This window comes from Lepidothrix coronata, unplaced genomic scaffold, assembly GCF_001604755.1.
Source record: "Lepidothrix coronata isolate B3197 unplaced genomic scaffold, Lepidothrix_coronata-1.0 Scaffold32, whole genome shotgun sequence".
NCBI classification, from domain to species: domain Eukaryota; kingdom Metazoa; phylum Chordata; class Aves; order Passeriformes; family Pipridae; genus Lepidothrix; species Lepidothrix coronata.
Window position 1 is genome coordinate 6,270,425 of NW_016690212.1, and position 18,819 is coordinate 6,289,243.

Genomic DNA, 18,819 nt, shown 5'->3' on the forward strand with positions numbered 1-18,819 from the left:
AGGGACAATTACACCTTCTGGAGAATCATGTGGCAAAGAAGTTCATCTCATAATGTACCATTATGATCTAAAGCACACACACACACACACGCACAACCTAAAACCAGAGCTGACAGTCTGAACTCTCCTCTGCTACTCTCCATCCACTCGTCTGGCAGAGATTCTTACATTTCAGCTTTAAAACACAAATTTCAGTACTTCTTTTATAAGGTGTCATACAGATGTATGGAAAGGCTTTTAAAAGCTCCATTTACTTTACTGTGTGTTTCTGTTAAAGTAACACAAAATCCTTCACAAAAATCATGTCCGCCCTTGTGCAGGGCCTACCTCCTTCTCTCACCTCCCTCCTCTCCCTTCCTGCCTCAAAGAGCTGACTGGCAGCCTTGCAGGATGGGGCTGGAAGACACTGGAAACAGATTACAGTTCTCAGTTACCAAGCCAATACTTCCATTCTACGGCAGCTTTTACTTCAGGGGAATGTTCATGGGGACTCTCACCTGAAGTCCAGTTGGTGGAGTGTTCCTCCTTGAAATCAGACAGACCCATTACACTTCAATTTACTTTAAAAGCTTTTCTTTGCAGATGATCAGCAGCAGACATAGCTAGAGCTCTTATTCCTATCCAGAAACAAGCAGTTCAAGAAGACATGGAGCAAGTTTTGCCATTTCACAGCAATAGTTTTACAGAGTATCCACTGACAAGGCAGAAACTACTTACAGTTCAAACACCAAATGAGAAGACCACAGAAGAACTACAGTTCTGAAAGTGATTTTATCCTATTCACAAGAGACAATTTGATTAAAGAAAATTCTCTGCATTTTGCATAAACCAATAGAATTTCAACAGTATTGAGACATTTAATTTAAAAGTGTAACAGAGCTTGCAAAGCACGTCAACTTGGAAGTAAATTCTCGTATCTGGAGATAAGAAGTGTCGGATATGCTTTTTATTTTTAAATGACAATTCCAAACTTTTGTTTGAAACCTACCAGCTTTTAAACTGATATGGTAAGTGGGTCAAGGTATATAAATTCTGAATATGTAAGACCATCTTATTCCTAAAAGGCACTAAAAGTACATCAGACCTGTTTAGCACCAGCACTGTCACAGGCAAATCTTGGATTAAAACACCCTCAATTTTTAATATCCTTTCTCTTTTATATTAAGAATATACATCAACAAAGTTCCATAATTTTACACAAATGTTCCTTTACAATTTCTTGATTTAATCTCTTTGGCCTATTTCACCATTAAGAACTCTTCAGCTTGACAGACTGGATCCAACTTTGGCTTTTAAGATATACTTTGCCATTTTGTGTGTCAGCCTTAATCCATTTGTCTGTTTCATCCTTTTGATTCATGTGACCTGAAAAAGAGAGTTTTGTTAATTTAATTTGACACACAGTAAATGTATCATCTTTACACTGCCATTCTTTCAAAGCTCCCTGGAAGAGAGCACACTCTTTCATTTGGTAGAATTTGTCTATTTTTAATAGAGGCTGCTGACATTTCATTCTTGATATAGTTTATTCGCATTAATCTCATTTCCCATAATACATCATCACAATAAAGTTTTGGATCTTATTCTATAATACTGTACTCTTTATTATGGGCTAGCAATATGTTATGGTGGGCTAACCCTGGCTAGATGTCAGTGCCCACTAAAGCTGCTCTATCTCCCCTCAGCTGGACAGGATAGAGAAAATATAATGAAAGGTTCATGGGTTGAGATAAGGACAGGGAGAGATCAGTCATCTGTTACCATCATGGGCAAAACACTCAACTTGAGGAAAAAAAAAATTTTTATTACCAATCAAATCAGAGTAGGGTAATGAGAAATAGATCCAAATCTTAAAAAAACATCTTCCCCCCCATCCCTCCCTTCTTCCTAGTTCAACTTCACTCCTAAATTCTCCACCTCCTCCCCATCAGTGGGACAGAGTGGGGAATGGGGATTGTGGTCCATTCACCACATCATCTATCTGTATTTCTCCTTCCCCCATAGGAGGAGAACTTACATTCTTCCCCTATTTTGGCATAGGCTCCTTCATGGGCTGCAGGTGGATCTCTGCATCCTCATGGCCCTCTCTGGGCTGCAGGGGCACAGCTGCCTCACCAGGGTCTGCACTATGGGCTGCAGGGGAATCTCTGCCCAGAGCACCTCCTTCTGCTCCTGCTTCACTGACCCTGGTGTCTGCAGGGCTGTTTCTCTCATATATTCATTCTCACTCCTCTCTCTGCTTGTGCAGCAAGCTTTTTCCCTTTAACTGTGTTATCCCAGAGGTGCTAACACTGTCACTGGTGGGCTTGGCCTTGACTGGTGGTGGGCCCATCTTGGAGCCAGCTGGCATTGGCTCTACCAGACATGGGGGAAGCTTCTGGCAGCTTCTCACAGAAGCCACCCCTGTAGTAGACCCCTTACCAAAATCTTGTCACGCAAATGCAATACATCTATCTAGAAGTACTGGTTTTGTCTGGGATAGAGTTAATTTTCTTCATAATAGTTAGTATGGATCATGTTTTGGATTTGTGCTGAAAATTGCGTTGATAACATATAAAATTTGCTACTGCTGCGTGGCCCTTGCACAGCATCAAGGCCTTTTCTGCTTCTAATACTGCCCTGCCAGCAAGGAGGCCACGGGCACACAAGAAGCTGGGAGAGGACACAGCCAGGACAGCTGACCAAAGGGATATTCCACATCACATGGCATCATGCTTAGTATATAAAGCTGGCAGAAGAAGGAGGAGGGGAGGAGCATTCTGAGCGACAGCATTTGTCTTACCCAGTAACTGTTACATCCCCTTCTTTCCTGGGAATGGCTGAACACCTGCCTGCCCCTGGGAAGGAGTTAAAGAATTCCTCGTTTTGCTTTGTTTGCATGTGCAGCTGTTGCTTTACCCATTAAACTGTCTTTATCTCAAGCCATGAGTTTTCTTACTTTTACTCTTCCACTTCTCTCCCCCATCCCACTGGTGGGAGCGAGAGGCTGCATGGTGCTCCGTTGCCAGTTGTAGTTAAGCCATGACACTACATGACATATTAATCTGGTTAAGTAATTTGAAAAGTTCTCATTATTACTGTAAATACAGAAAAGAGACCTCATTATCCAGATGACCAGACATGTTCCTACTATTACTTTTTCTTATGATAATGTCCTAAAAAAAACCAAAAAACCAACTCTGAAATGTCCATCTTCTTACGTTTCACATAAACTTAGTTTCACAATTATGCTCTGAAAAGCTCACTGTATAATAGAGTTCAACTTACTTTCTCTCAGCCTCAGTTTCTTAATTGTAAAATGAGGGTAAGTGACCTTCCAAATTTATACAATTTGTGTCCAAATTGGGAATTAAACTGAGATCTTTTAATCAGAGCCTTTATCACAAGATCAACCTTCATGTGTTCGTGTGACTGAGTGAATTCTAAGTTTAGAACTAGTTTGAGCCTGGAATAGCATGAGGGATGGCAGGAAAGCAGTTTCTGAACCAACTTTGCAAAACATGCTCTGCTCTGTAACACAGCTGAAGTTAAATGTTGGCCACAGCAAAAACAGTGGCAGAAGTCCAACTGACATCACTGCATCGATTTCCAAAACTCAGCTCTGTGTGCCAGAACTTTTCAATAGCATTTCAGTGCTTTGGTAGTTCTAAATGAGATTCATTTAAGTTTATGGGCCAAACCCAGAGCAATTCACTACAGGCTGAGGTACCGTTTAGAAGTACAGAGTTTTCAGAGTCCAACAGTGACAGAGTCATTTTGAAGTCCTTTGTTGTCAGATTACACCATGCCTTCAGGTGTCTCTGTGGGGATGTCCCAGTACAACTTCTGCACACCTGACTGTTTGGGGCAGCAGCAATCTCATTCACACTGTGTCTGTATCATTCCTACTGTAAAGCAGAAGCCACAGACTGACTCGCCATCTCATTACAGACTTAAATCTAGGATGATCATCACCAATAGCCTACAAGTGACAAAAAACTGAACCAACAAAGGAAAATTTCAGTTGATCTTTTAACAGAGCTGTAAGACATTGAAAACACAATTTTTTCCTAAAGAGAGAGGACACAATAGATGTAGGGCAGAGATATATTTCCAGAAATTGCATATTGGAGTGCTTGGTCCTAGTTCCTCTCTCCATTTTTGTGACTACGGCTTGTACTTCTGTACAAGGAGTAAACAGTGAAGCACGGAATTAGCGCTGTAAAAGAAGTTTCATGCACTGCTTACACCCTCCTACACTTATGCTAAAAAGTTAAAGAAGATTTTAAGAAACACAGAAGCAAATTTACATGAGCCATTTTAAAGCTCAGTGGTTGTCTGAGCTCTGTTTCTCATTTTGTATTTGATATGTGAGAGTAGAAAAATGTTTAGTTCCTTATACTTCTTTCGGAGATTTGCCTGTGAGGGGAATGCAGAAAATACCAAATTGCCTGCAAGAAAGTGAGCGTCAAGTTCCACTTCATAGGGATGAAGATCTTCAAACTATTTTAAGGTTATCAAGCCCATCGCTAATAGCAGATTCAAAGATATTTAAAATATTTAAATAGCTCTGTGTATGAGGCACTAATCAAGCAATAAGGTTTAGTTGGAGACCTTTTGATGATCATTTGAGTCTTAACTGTACTCGTTGCTTGTACTCTAAACACTGTGGAAACATAAGTGGATTTTGAGGATGACTTTGCTAGCTTGATTAAATCACAAAAGCAAACAGCCTTCTGGATTGAGAATTGGGGGGCGGAGGGAAAATAAATAAAGAGATTTCATTTCAAAACCCACCAATCAAGACAGCAGCATGAGCTCAGGAGAAGACAGATACACCATTATGCTGAGTGGCCACCTTTTCGACTGAATGCCCAGGAAAAACATTGGGGGTTTTTCCCCCCATGGGTAGCGTGTAAGGGAAGACAACACCTTTGCAAACCTTTACACAGTTAAGTACTGACTGTTTATTTACTTGCCTTCCTGAAGACTGGAGAAGTTGAGACCTCTATTTTCATACCATAAAACACAAGAAGAGGATCATATTTTAAATGTTTTTCACTTGTGGTGTTAGGACTGTGGTATATATGAAAAAGGCTGTGAACAGCTTGAGTTAAATGCAAGCTGAAACCAATAAAAATCTGTAGGATAGCATCTCATTTAATGTGTCTTACAAAAGTTGGATGAACTTTCTATTTCACTTGAAGGAATGTAATCTTTTCCAGATACAACCTGGGTCTTTGTTTATTTTTTTTTTAAGATATTGCTTAAGGATCAAGGCTTCACAGAAGGCAGTGTTTGGAGGGACACTGTAAAACAAAGCTCTTCCCACTCAATTCTAGGGGCCATGAGTCAATAAAAACTGCTTCTAAGAAAGAAGGAAAGTTCTGAAGTGCCCTAAGAACAGAGAAAACAGGGAGGGACGTGACAGCAGATAGTGTTACTCCTGGGACCAGAACTGTAATTCTGACTGCAACAGACCCAAGACAGCTGGACAGTGGGAGAGGGAGCACTACACTTGGGCAGCTGGTACATTTCAGGAAAAAACCCTAAGTTTCAGCAGACTGACAGTTACTTCCCTTTTAAAGGCAAGTTGCTTGCCTCATGCTGTTCACTGCCCCTTCAGCTGAGTTTGTATTCAACCCTGGAACTCCAGACAGCTAAAAACACAGACATTACCTTGGAGTAAACAACACAGAATTTCTGATAATGAAAACTCTCAGACAGATCCATCCATAAAGCTTTGTGCATGGTGTAGGAGACTCATGCATCAGCTCCCTCCTTGCACACTGGCTTTGGAGCAATCTTAAAAGCTAAGTCCACAGCATTCCATAGGCCACTCTCTCAGTATAAGGAGCCAGTTCCTGAGCAGTGAGAAGTAAGTTATTCCTGATGGTAGGAAACATCTGTCCAAACCCGCTTTGCTCCAGAGGGGAACATCAGACAGATGTGGAAGTTGTAATGTTTCAGTGCATGCCTGAGTGAATGACTGCTGTAAGGAGAAAGGTGCTTCTCACCCCAATCTACCGGGAGAACCTGGCAGGATGAAAAGACTTGAAGTGTGTTATTAACAGAAACCTGGAAAGTCAGAGATAGGGCAGTGGTGTCAATGTTCATCTTTTCAAAGGGAACTGGTAATTACAGGGTGACTCTCTCCAGAGCCATGGGAAGAAGGTCATCTAAGGAGTTCCTAGTGATCGAAAGAATAACTGGATGCTGGATCAACCCATAAGGTAGAGGCAATGCATACCTGGACATTTTCACAGGAGAAAAGGAGTTAGAGAAGAAAATGGGATTTCTCTTCATACCCAGGATAGACATCTGAGGGAAGGCACAAGTCAGTATGAGAGAGCCCTGCTACCTGTGTGTATGGTCACCAGAAGGCATGGCTCAGAGGAACGTGTGGCTTAGCAAAGCACAAGAGCCGTAGAAAGGATGGGATTAGAATCAAAACCTAAAAATCCTGTTAACTGCTGCAATTGTTGTCATGCTGGCTGACATCAGGAGAATGTATGTCTCGAAAGTAATTCCCAAAGTGTATGCTCTTCATATGAGGACAGAAAAACACAAAGAGGTTGGTTTGACAACTTGAGAAAATAAGAATAGGGAGACAACGATAAACATCCACAGTCTCTGAGGAGCACCTGTGACACGGTGGGACTTTTACCAAGGAAACTCACACAAGTGCTGAAAACCAGATGAAGTGACTGCCAGTTAAAAGCTCATTCGGCACCAAGCAGATGGATGGCGTCAAGTGAGAGGTTGCCACTGGATATGAACTTGACACTAGAACTGGGGCCAGGGATGGAGAAACGTCTGAAACCAGCTGAGTCCATTGCACCACTCAGAGACGGAAGATTTACATGGTTTGGAAATGGACACCATTATCCAAAGGTCCAGGGATTACATTACACCAAGGATCCAAAGAAAGTCTCTGAACGACTGCAAGACTTTTTCCAGTAAAGCTTACAGCTGGCAACACACAAGTTGGCAACAGGAATGGGCTGAAGTGTGCCCACTAGCCACATTTCATTTAGTCCCCATTCATTCACGTGCCTGATAACCTTCCTTTGTTACTGTGGAGTGGGTAGAAGCAGATGGTCACATCAACTTAAGACAAGAGAAAACAGGGCTGAAAGCAACCTGAGGATGCACTGAATTTAACCTGACATGCTCACATCACCTGGTCTTCACAATCTGCAGTACTGACAGTCCTACTGCCTCACCAGACAAGTGCTATCAGAAAGACTACTATTTACTTAAGTTTCTTTTACCATAAGGTCAAATCATAATTTCTAGTCCTATTGCGAGTGGACAGAAAAGTTTATTTCTTTATTTCTCTGCAGCAATTTCTTACTACTAGAAAAATGAATCTTCTCTTCTCCCAGTCTTCTCTTTTTAGACAAAACCACCACTTTTCAGTCTTCTCTCATTAATTGTGGTTTTAGACCTACAGTTGTCCCCATGCTTTTTTGAAGTACAGTATTAAAAACTGGATGCAGTCCAGCAAAGCGTTACTAATGCCATGTAAAGCCAAAGGATTATTTTTAGTTTTACGGAACAGTCATGTTAATGTGGTGCTTATTGTTTTCAACACCGTAACATTACTACTTCCTGATATTCTTATTTAAATATTTCTCCTCTTAGGCTTACACAGCTAACTGTTCCTACCTTCATATTTCAGACTTAAAATAATTTACCGGGAAAATGGCCTAAAAAGCATGTAAATTAAGATTATCTGAATTTTAACCTTCAACATGTCTGTAACCCCTTTGACATGATAATCTCCTAAACTCCTTTTCTGCTTAAATATTGAACACTTTTTAGCCTGCTACCCCTCCTCTTACTTACAGCTATAGGTACTTATATAGTACCGACAGGTAATTATAAGTACTTTTTTATTTACTTATTTAGCTACCTACATAGTACCTCTAGGTAATAATCTCTACAAGCTTCTCAAACCAGATGATTTAAGAATACAGGTAGACCTAGAGACACAGAGAAGGCAATCACTGAGAAGCAAGGGCTTCCTTATTTGCCAGGGAAGAGAAAAAACACTTTGCCATGATTACCATCAGAAATTACTGGAATTAGTGAAGCACTCCCAAAGTGGACAGCCAAACACTTTCACAGATGGAAGCTGGACAAGTACTTAGCATGAACTCCCTGTTTTTGTAACAGATTTCATATACCATACACATTACTTCTAAGGGTGCCTACTGATGTCAATGGAAACAGATGCCCTGTCCTTGCAAATTACTTCAAAAAGTAAATTCCCTGTCACTGCTCTCTAGTCCCCTCCCTTTCTCAGCAAGTGTCCCAGTTTTGCAGGAAAGTCCTTTCCTTTTCTTAAAGAGCAAAACACCTTTTCACACTCTCATCACTGTCTCTCAAGCACTCACTCCAGACTTTCATCTTCTTCGTTTCACTAAATCCCACTCTATTCCTTGGCTACCTTGCAAACCCCTGGATGTGACTGCTTGTGGGATTGCAGTGTACTGACTTCCCCCTCAGTGTGGAAGCAGGGGCCGTGCAGCCTGTGCTGACCTACATGGTAACTGCTGTAACAGCAGCAGGGAAGGCTTTCCTAGGGCAGGTGATAGACTAAGTGCTTGTTTACTCAAGTCACAGGACTCAACCCCGCCTTCCCACTGGACAGTCTTCTCTAACAACTTCACAGTATTCCCAGAGACAAGTAAAGCTTTCTGAAAGCAGAGAGTTCCTGCGTTATCCACATGAGAACTGGCCAGTTTCTGAAAAATCATCTATTTTTAAACTAACCTTTTAACTCAGAAGCATAAAGAAACTAAACTGCTATGCTCTTGTGATACACGTTTTATCCACTTGGCAAAACCCCTCTTCACTCTCTACTTTACATCTCTTCAGTTGCAGCAGCAAGACAGTTATGGACCTTGTACCTGGAACATCACAGTGGACAATGTCCTCATGATGCAGAAATAGCATTAATTAATTTTTAATTATTTGAGAATCTACTTGTAGAAGAAAATGATCAATTATCAATTTTAAGAGGAAGAGACTGATGAGAGTGAGGGGACAAGTGCTCTTCCCGTAGAAAGAATACACCGTCCCCATGTGATAAGGTGAAGAGAAGGAGAAGAGGAAGCATCTCCCTTGCCATGCCAGAGGAATGTTACCGACTTGGCAAAGAAAGGGGAGGCACTGTTTTCAAAATGGTAAAAAAAGGAGCAAAGCACACGTTAAAACCAACTACTTCATCTCCCTTCAGGTTTATTGCTTCTTAGTGGCCAGTGAAGAACAGAGAGGAGAGTGCTGCTATAAATCATAGGTTACATAATGTGAGAAAACACACGAAGATAACTGCTGGGTATAAAGACTGAAGAAGAGACATTACTTCAGACCAGCATTAGTTTAGTTGAATTGTATCTCGCAGAAAATCCATTCCAGGGTCTATTTTTCATTCACCTGTACTCAGATCAATTTAGATCTATGTTTAATAAATTCTTCATGTAATGTTGTAACTTCTTTAAGCAATTAATTATCAGTAGCCTAATGCTGTTGCCTCTGCATAATTCTTGATGATTTCCATGCCTTTGGGACATGTATATTCAAGAGTTAACTAATCAGAGCCGCTTTCGGCCTCAACTGCCAAGATCATTTTCATACAGAATGGTGGGTTGAAAAATTGCATCCGCTTCAGGGACGACTGTCCTACGTAAACACTGACTGGGTTGTGAAACAACAGAAGTCATTCAGCTGTGTATATTTGAAACGCCACTCTTATGTTTAACAAGATGATTGCCTGGCCAGTAGTCCTCATTCACTGGGAGAAGTCTTGTTTTACTGCTGAGGTGATTCATTCCATAGTCTTGCTAAAATCTAGGGTCCTCTAGGTTTCTAACCTGAAAACTTCTAATCATGGATTTTAAAGAAATTGTATTTAATAACCACTAGTAAACTCAAGTACTAGATACTTTTCTTAGGCAGGAAGATATGTATAAGCAGGCTACATATTAAAATTATGTAATTACACTTCTAACTTTTCCTGACTTAAGAGATTAACATCTTACATGGGAGAGGACAAGATTTTTTGTGCTTATTTTCTCAGGTTTAAAACCAAAGCAAAAATCAAAGCCTCACACAATCCTCTATCACATCAGGTCACTCTGACATAACACGTTCCAACAAAGCAGGAGCCTTCAGACACATTTTTTCAATGTTTCCTTTAGAGCAAACTGCATAATTGGTAACAGCAACAGCCTGAACTTCTAGATAGACACATCTGTACAAGGGGAGAGAAATACACACCCTGACAATGACTTGTAAAACTGTTTTCTCAAGCAGGAAACAGCAAGACTTGGGATTCTGAGCTTGATTTTAAATGCATTAGAAGAATGCTTCCAGTAATTGCAGGTATCTTTCCATGTACTGTCTATTCTTCCAGCTCCAACTTCTTCTGCACTTCTAGTTATCTCCCACTCACAACTTCTCAGCCTATCCTGCACTACTGTACATTTATAAATATGCTATATACCCCTTTTATTTCCCCCCTCCACTCCAAGACAGACAGGGAAAACTTTTTATTATATTTTTAATAGATGTTCCTAAGCAATCTATTATATGTGACTGTCTAAGCCAACAAAGCAATGGGTCAAAGTCAGCTCTGGATCACCTCCCACAAATGCACTGGAATAATGCTTAGGATGAATTTGGCTTTAAGACTTGTTAGAGAAGCAGTTGACTACATTCACAAGTCATTTACCAATCAAAATTTGAATGTTCTCTAGTGAAATGGGGAGTACAATGGCACAAGCAAACATTTGAGCATGAAACAGATTGAAAAAGCAGCTGCCAAGAGCAATAAACTAGTAAAGTGTAGATGCCTCTGACCAAGGCCAGACAGACATTTATTGGAAGCCAAGATTAGTAAGTCTTACCACTTATAGTTACGTGATCATCTTTGGAGGTTCTCTGTGTTTCTTTTAACTGGATCTCTGAGTTCACATCCACTTTTCTTCCAGACAACTCTAAATAGGCTTTGAGAGAGGCAGGTACCTTGACTGTAATTGAACCTGGTATAAATTTAAGTGAAAGCTAGTTAGTTTAACACTGAGATCAAAGCATGAAACAAGCAATTTCACTAACTTGAATCAAATCATCCTTAGGTTGTGTTTCGTTTTTTCTTTGTGGTTTGTTGTTTTGGTTTTTTTTTTTCATTTACCATAAACAGAGCACTGTATGTCACATATAGAAAATGGTGTCACAGTATTTCACAGTATTTCTTTCACAGACATGAAAATAAACACTGACATACACTGCTAGAAACATCTCTTGGTGGGGGATCTTATTACAGGAATGAACAAGGGAAGCAAATCTACTATATCTCACAGGTATTATGACTTTAGTTTCATCTTCTAGTTGCATATTTACACCCTGAGCAAGGACAGGGGACCAGACTAGACAAATAATCCAGCCACTGCGTGGCACATGATGAAAGAATTGCTCATCTGGAACAACGAGACACCACTTGCTCACGTACCGTGAACATTAGTGATTGTTTCTGACCACTGCTCAGGGCCAGCTGTTCACATCCTCCAACAGATGCAGTCTCAAAAGTGACTTAACCAGTTTAGAGACTATGTATCACTAAAATGTAAACTCCTAGCAAAATTGCAGCTTTGGTGGCCTGAATAATTCTACCTTTGAGATTAAAACCAGAAATTCTGACTTCTGCTTCCCCTAACTATGTGGTTCTATGCATCAGACCAAAGGCAGATGGTGGGCTCCCAACCTGCCCAAATTAGTCATATTTGGAATTACTCAGTCACAAAGTTTGTAAGCTGTGTCCTACACATTAAATCAAAATCCAGCAAAATTCAGTATACACTTTATTTATATGTGTTCCTTAGTTTTTCCCAATTCCAACATTCACTTTAGAGAAACATAAAAGTGTTTCTTGATGTACATCCCAAAAGCTGAAGATCATGGTAATGAAAGTGATGTTATAACAGCTACATAGCATCAGAAAGCAACTCTTGCTATGCAATTTAGAATCAGCAGAATGACTTGCCTGTGACAGTCCTAATGAACAAATAACTGTCAATATAATTTGGGCCTACATTTTGCTGGAAACACAAAAGCCTCAGGATAAGAAAGGGAAAAGGTCTTCATCTTTGGGCCCTCCTTGGAGACTTGCTCAGTGATGTGACTCATAAAATCCAACACACATGCAGATAATTTATCACAAATGGGACATTTTCTACACTGCAGCTGTCAGCAGTTACTCTGAATTCAGAGGGTAAATGAAAACAGAACTTCAACTTTGCCTTTACTAAACTGTGCTGCCAGAAAAGATCTCAATGTTTTGAAAATAACATTAATTAGCTTTTATTAAATACATTCCTCTTTGCCAAGAGACATTAACTTAGCAATGAGTGATTCAAAAGGTAACCAAGAAATAATGTAAAAATAAATTTCTTTGCACTAATGAAACCAAAATAGATTGTACAGGACACACAAGTGATTTCAATGCATTGCTATCATCACTGCCATTCTGAGTAAATGTTAGGTTTTAATAGGGCACAGGCACTGTCTCACAGAAGACAGAAGTGTACCAAATACCCTGTTCATTTAACTCACCTGAAGTCCCTGACATGATGATAACATAAAAATGCTGTAGAGTGGGGTTTTTTTTGGTTTGTTTGTTTCAAAACCAGGACTAATAAGATGTATTCAGGGCTTTGTAATTTACAGTATTGTATCTTTTGAATGGCAAAACTATTAATTCAACTTTTGTTGTGAGCTTTTAACTAAGAAGTGAAATTTTAGTGAGTAAACAGAAGACAAAGGAAAAATGATAGAGTAAGGTGCTCTCATCTTTGTTTTTCTGCCTTCAAATTTTCAAAGTGAGACATTTCACTCAGAAGGCAGGAAAAATAAATGTGTGTGTGTGTCAATTATCACTCTGCACGTGAAGTATCATGGAGTAAACTGTATTCAAGGTAACAAACACTGTAAATCAAGTCAATTCTGCAGAATTCTGTTGGGTATATTGCTGGGGAAAAATATTGAAAACCACAAAAATTTTTAAATCCATCTTATGTATCATTGCCTCTTATAGAGGCTACTGTATTTTAAGTATTCATATAGGTATTTATATAATTTAAGTAGTTATAGCTTGCTGTATTTAAAGTATTTATGAGGTAAAAGATAATGTAGATAACAAAGAACCACAAACTATTTTTTTTTACAGACAGATAAAAAAAACCCCAACCCAAAACCAACCCTTATCCCCTTTTACTTTACATCAAAAGCTGCCACAAAAAATATTTGGTTTAGTTTGCTAACCTTTCTGGGATTTCAGATCCACTTTTCTTAATTGACTGACATAAACATCTATTGTCCCGTGGTATGTAGAAGCTTTTAGACTTCCATCTGAAGAATCTAAAAAACAAACAAACAAAAGAACTTGTGTATTATTCACTCTTCTTAAATAAACATTTGCCATAATCTTTCTTTATAGTTTCTTTGAACTAATTTTTGTCAATCCTTCTGTGTTTGAGAAGTATCATATTAATTTACCAAATCTCAGACTTTGCCTAGAAAAACAGGTTTCTGAAAAAACTTATCTCCCCAGTCCAGAATTGGGGCACATGCTGGTCCTAAGGCCATAGTCCTGCAGTTGTTCTACATCTACAAGGCCTCAACTTCACTGTACATCTTCCTACAAGGATGTGTTTATCTTCATGTGAAGATCAAGCACAGTATTTGAGCACTAAGATCTATTCTAGTTTCCAAAAGAGTTCATTTGCTCAGACTCTGCGCAGGGAGAACTTTACCCAGGAAAGCCACCCCAAGCAGAACAAAAGCAGTTGTGCACTGTAACACTGTGTTACACAGAATAACTTTGTAAATTCTCATTCACTACATCTGAATTTTAGACAAATGTTTGAGATAACCATTCAATATACACAGGAAAACAGCATTTGTTCTGTGCCCTGGGAAGCCTGCAGCCCTTTATACCTTATTAGGTGAAATTCATGATCACAAAGCTTTGTGAAGAAGCATTTTTTACCAACAGAAAGTCTTTGAGAAACTTTAATTGTACGCTCTAGTAGTCTTTAATTATTTGCAATGTTTTCCATTTTTAAATACGTAGACTTTGACAATATTACAGTGAAGTCCCAAAGAGTTAACTTTCAAACAACTGAACTGACCTATAGCTAATAAAAATTGCAAAGAAATTATGAAGAAACTCTAGAGAAGCATAAAAAAATTACATTTGTACATGAGTAAAAGGCAGTCAGTGAAATATATTTTTAGAGATCACACTAAAAATTAAAGTATTGGCAAGAAATCATGAAATAGTGATAGAGACTTGTTTCTGGATCTACACAGGAAAAACAAAACCCTACAGTCAAGCCTTCAGAAATAGCTAAAACAAAACAAAAAAAAACTGAATGAAACTTTCCATTTTAAAAAGTAAAAATATTACTGAGAGAATGAACTTGATTAATCAGAACAAGGATGTCTTGCATTAATGTCTTACCTTTGCCATATAGTTTTAGCTCTAAATAAACTCATCTGGAGCTTTTCTGATCCCAGATTTTGAGAACAGATGCCAAAGATCAGTGCATTGGTTACAACAGCAAAAAAAATGGAAAAGGATTATTATCCCACAGCTAAAGCTGATTTCTTTGGAGGGGAAAGTAATTTTAAAAAAAGCAGCTAATCCATATTTAGTCAGCTGAGAAACTAAGCCTGGCTTTGGCTAAGAAGAAAACACTAACAGCTAGAATGTGAATGCTTCTGCCATCTCAAGATTTTATGTTAAAGATCTGTTCCAAATCTGAAAAAAGAAATTTAACTCTTCATTTATAATGATCTGGAAAATAGTTTTGCTTGTGTAAGTGACAATGAAACATTTTACTGATGACTTCTTAAAACGCTGTTCATAATAATTGAAGTTTAAAAGTTAGAGTCATTAGAACAGGAAAATTGGACGTGTATCAACATTTTTATAAACATTTTAAGTAGTGATAGCTTGAGATTTTCATGCAAAAGCTGTTTTTGCAGATTCAAATTTAGTAACAGCCAATTACTGACTCTCCACATCATCTTGATAGATTTTGTTGGCAACAGAGACAGGAAATATCCAGCCTTTGACTCTTCTGCTTAAAACAGAACATGTAGTAAGTGCCTTTATCAGTTCTAGGAAGAAAGAAAATTCTCCTGTGATAAGACAGCGACCCTCTCCAGGGAGAACAACTGCAAACAGTCCATAAACCACCACCAGCTGATGATGCTTTACAGGGACAAGGTTTATTCAGTGAAGCCTTTCTCTTCCCACTCTTCAAATGCAAAAGCAGTTCTTGTGAGATTCTTCCCAGTGGAAAGATGCCTTTTGTGAATCTAGCAGCCCCACTACACAACTGAACAAAGTGTTCTAGATTTTCAATTAATATATATTAAAAAAAAATACAATACTCATTTTGTGAGGGATTGGATTTTGTTTTGAGAAGGCATAAACATGAAGAAAGGATGCAGGGAAAGGGCATCAGGCACAGGCTCACCAAGGCACAGATTTACCTGGAAAGCACAAAACAACCTCAAGGGAAGTGGAACACCTTTCCATTGAAGAACACTGTTTTGGGAGGATGACTTGCCAGATTTTGACCCCCAGAGCACATCACTAATACAAAATTTCATACGGAAGAAGAAACTACAGCAGTTTCAAAACCACAAAGAACTTTGGCAGCACTAACCAAACACTAAACCTGACATTACAGTATTGCACAGTAAACAACTGTTTATCTTTGACCTATGGAAGTAACATGAAATATATTTCATGGAATCAACTTAAGATGATTTATGTAATGAATTTTATGGCTATGATATTAAATACAAGTGCTCAGATACAAAGAAGAATACCAAGAGACTTGGAGCTGTTCATTACTTCTGCAAAGCCATAAAGATGCTGTCTTAAGTTTGTCTCTAACTCCTAACAAATAAGGGGGGGAATGGATTAAAAAAAAAAACAAATAAAGATGAGTGATATAACAAAAAAGGTGCCCAAATTTAAATAAATAAATATTTCAACAATGAAAAATTACTCCATATTAATTAGCACAGGCTAATTTGGTAGGACAAAACACAACAAATAATAATAGAGACAATGCATATTTTATGGTTATGACAGAACAAACCTAAGGCAATTTATTTTTAAATATATACCCAGTTTTAGCTGAGATCAATGTGAATAATTAAAGGTAAAAAAAAGGAAAAAGTGTATAGTTTGAATTCAGAGTTTGCCAAGGACTGACAGCTCAAGGGGAAAAACAAGGATAAATCCTGCTACTGGAAAAGGAACAGATGGTCATTCTTGAGCAGCTTCAGCTATTTAATTTACTAGTACTAGAGAAAAAAAAGGGAAAAAAAAGGGCAGTGTGAAGCAAGGTGTCCTTGACAAAGTCTTTGTTAAGTTTTATGAAAAATAAATACAGCTTGAAGAATAAGACCTAACTCACATAACTTGAGAAAGACCATACAATTAAAGATCAGTGAAAGGCCTACAAAGGCAACTTTTAGTATCACTTCTTCTTTCATTTTATGTGTCAAATACTGAAGAAGGGATTAAATACTAGTGATCTTTCCTTAAATCTAAGCAAAACCATACTTTTCCTAATAGCACATAAGGACTGATCTTGTTCATGTTAAAATCAGTGACAAAATCAATCTCAACAGGAAAACACAAAATATTTATTATGTTTTGATTAAAGACTGGAGAAAGTATAAAATTCCAACATATATGAAGCATGATGACAATTTAATTCCTAGAGAGGTGGTTGATGCCCCAAATCCGCCAGCGTTTTAGAGGCATTTGGACAATGCCCTTAACAACACACTTTAGCTTTTGGTCAGGCAGCTGGACTGGATGATCCTCATAGGTCTCTTCCAACTGAAATAGTCTATTCTATTCCAAGAGAAAAGAAAACCCTACATATTCCTCCAAATACAATATAAACTCAAGAACTACTGTAACAACATCCAGAATCTTCAGCACAGTGATATGAGATGCTGTAAAACATACATGATGTAACATCACCAAAACTGTTTATTGCTAAAAGAACACATACAGAAGTAAAACAGTTTATTCTTTTAAGCTGCAAGGAAAACACTGTTGTATTCAGACAGCAGCTACCTGCTCTACATGCTCCAATTTTTAGAAGCAGTTTCTCCAGGACATAAGCTCTGTCTAGAATGCCATATAATCTACATTCAAATGGACACAAAGAGAGGGAAAGGGAACATGGAAAAAAAGACTTGATAAAATCAAGTAATAATTTGGTAGACATTAACTCATAATGGACTGTTTCTTTTTAAAACTTTCATTTTTCATAACCTGACACCTGAGGGATAAGAAAAAGCATCTGACTTTTGGAGCTGACTCCAACCTACCTGGAGAGCAGCACCCTTAGTATAGCACAGTGTGGAAGAAAGCATGGGAATGATGGGGGGAAAAGTGACAGGTCTGTCATCAGCAGAATACAGAAAGAGGCCAACTTCTGAGACACGAAGTTGGAAAATGAAGGACACTTAAAATGACAGCCAGAGCATTAACATACTTAAAGCAGATGGCAAAAATGAGATCAACAAAACTAATAGCTATTAAAAGACAAGTGTGTGCATGGATTTATTTCTTTTAAACCACTTAAGAGCTGTACTTTATGAAGTACAGTAATTGCTTTTAATGGAATTCAGAAATGAGGGTTTTAATTTTAGAATTCCCTAGATTACTTAGCAAAAAACTGAATCCTCAAGACAAATCTCACAGATGCAGTACTACTTCTAAATACATTAAATTGTTTACTGTTTTATTTTCCAATTATCCAAAATGGTCTTCGATACTATAATTTTTTCTCCTTAACTGATTCCCTTCTTGAAATAAAACTTTGGCATTTTGTCTCAGTACTTCACCATGAGGGTGGTAAGATACTGGAACAGTTGGCAAGGGAAGTTGTGGATAACTCGACGCTGTTCAAGGACAGGCTGGATTAGGCCTTGAGCAACCTGGGCTAGTGGGACGTGTCCCTGCCCATGGCAGGGGGGTTGGGACAAGATGACTTTTAAGGTCCCTTCCAAGCCTTAGTATTCTATGATTCTGTACTAGGGAATTGTCTTACGATGACTCTCATCACCATGGAGAATCTCAGGACACCTCAGTTCACTTTCATGTCAGGACTTTACTCAAAGGTTTATCTTCGAGAAGGTTCTTAATTGTTCTTAATTGTTGAGTTTTGGTTGATTTAAGACAGTGAACATCACAGCAAGACATTGAAGCCTTCAGGTAGTCTAAACTGGGTTACTGAAGAAAGAAATTAGCAGAGTAAGGCAAATTGACACTGATGTATTTGTAAAAAAATAATTAGAATTTCTGTGAGCTTAATATAGAGTTTTCCTTTCCATAGTAATTCTTGCTGCCCATAAGCTGGTTAAAGTTGTTTCCTCTCCTCTGAAATGAAACAACCACCATAAGTTTTATCATTTCTGACTATACCAAACACAGAAGACTAATTTCTTCAATGCATAATTGGGTTAAACACAAGTACTTCGGTAAGAAAAAGTAATGGGTCTTTTGAGCTGGAAGGGGAAAACTTAGCTTGGCAGCAGAGTACAGAATACACAATCAGACCATACCAATAACATTGAGAAATAAGCAAATTCTAGCAGGACTGAATGTGAGCCAGTGGTGTGCCCTGGCAGAAAATAAGTGCAACTTGGCAGTATTATCTGGAGCATGGCCAGTGTATAAAGGGAAGGGATTATTTCCCTCTCCTCTACACTTATTAAACCACACTCACA

The 18,819-nt window shown here is 38.5% G+C and overlaps 1 protein-coding gene across 1 annotated transcript in view; it reads right to left on the bottom strand.

The window, feature by feature from the left end:
- Positions 1-556: 556 nt before the first annotated feature.
- Positions 557-18,819, bottom strand: part of FAM185A (family with sequence similarity 185 member A) — a 40,923-nt gene continuing 22,660 nt past the window's right edge. Inside the window, exons 6-8 of the mRNA XM_017811385.1 lie at positions 13,306-13,401; positions 10,896-11,030; positions 557-1,365 (exon numbers count right to left, since the gene is read on the bottom strand). Coding sequence (XP_017666874.1) covers positions 1,250-1,365; positions 10,896-11,030; positions 13,306-13,401 — 347 coding nt within the window. The 3' untranslated portion in view covers positions 557-1,249. The remainder of the gene's footprint in view (positions 1,366-10,895; positions 11,031-13,305; positions 13,402-18,819) is intronic.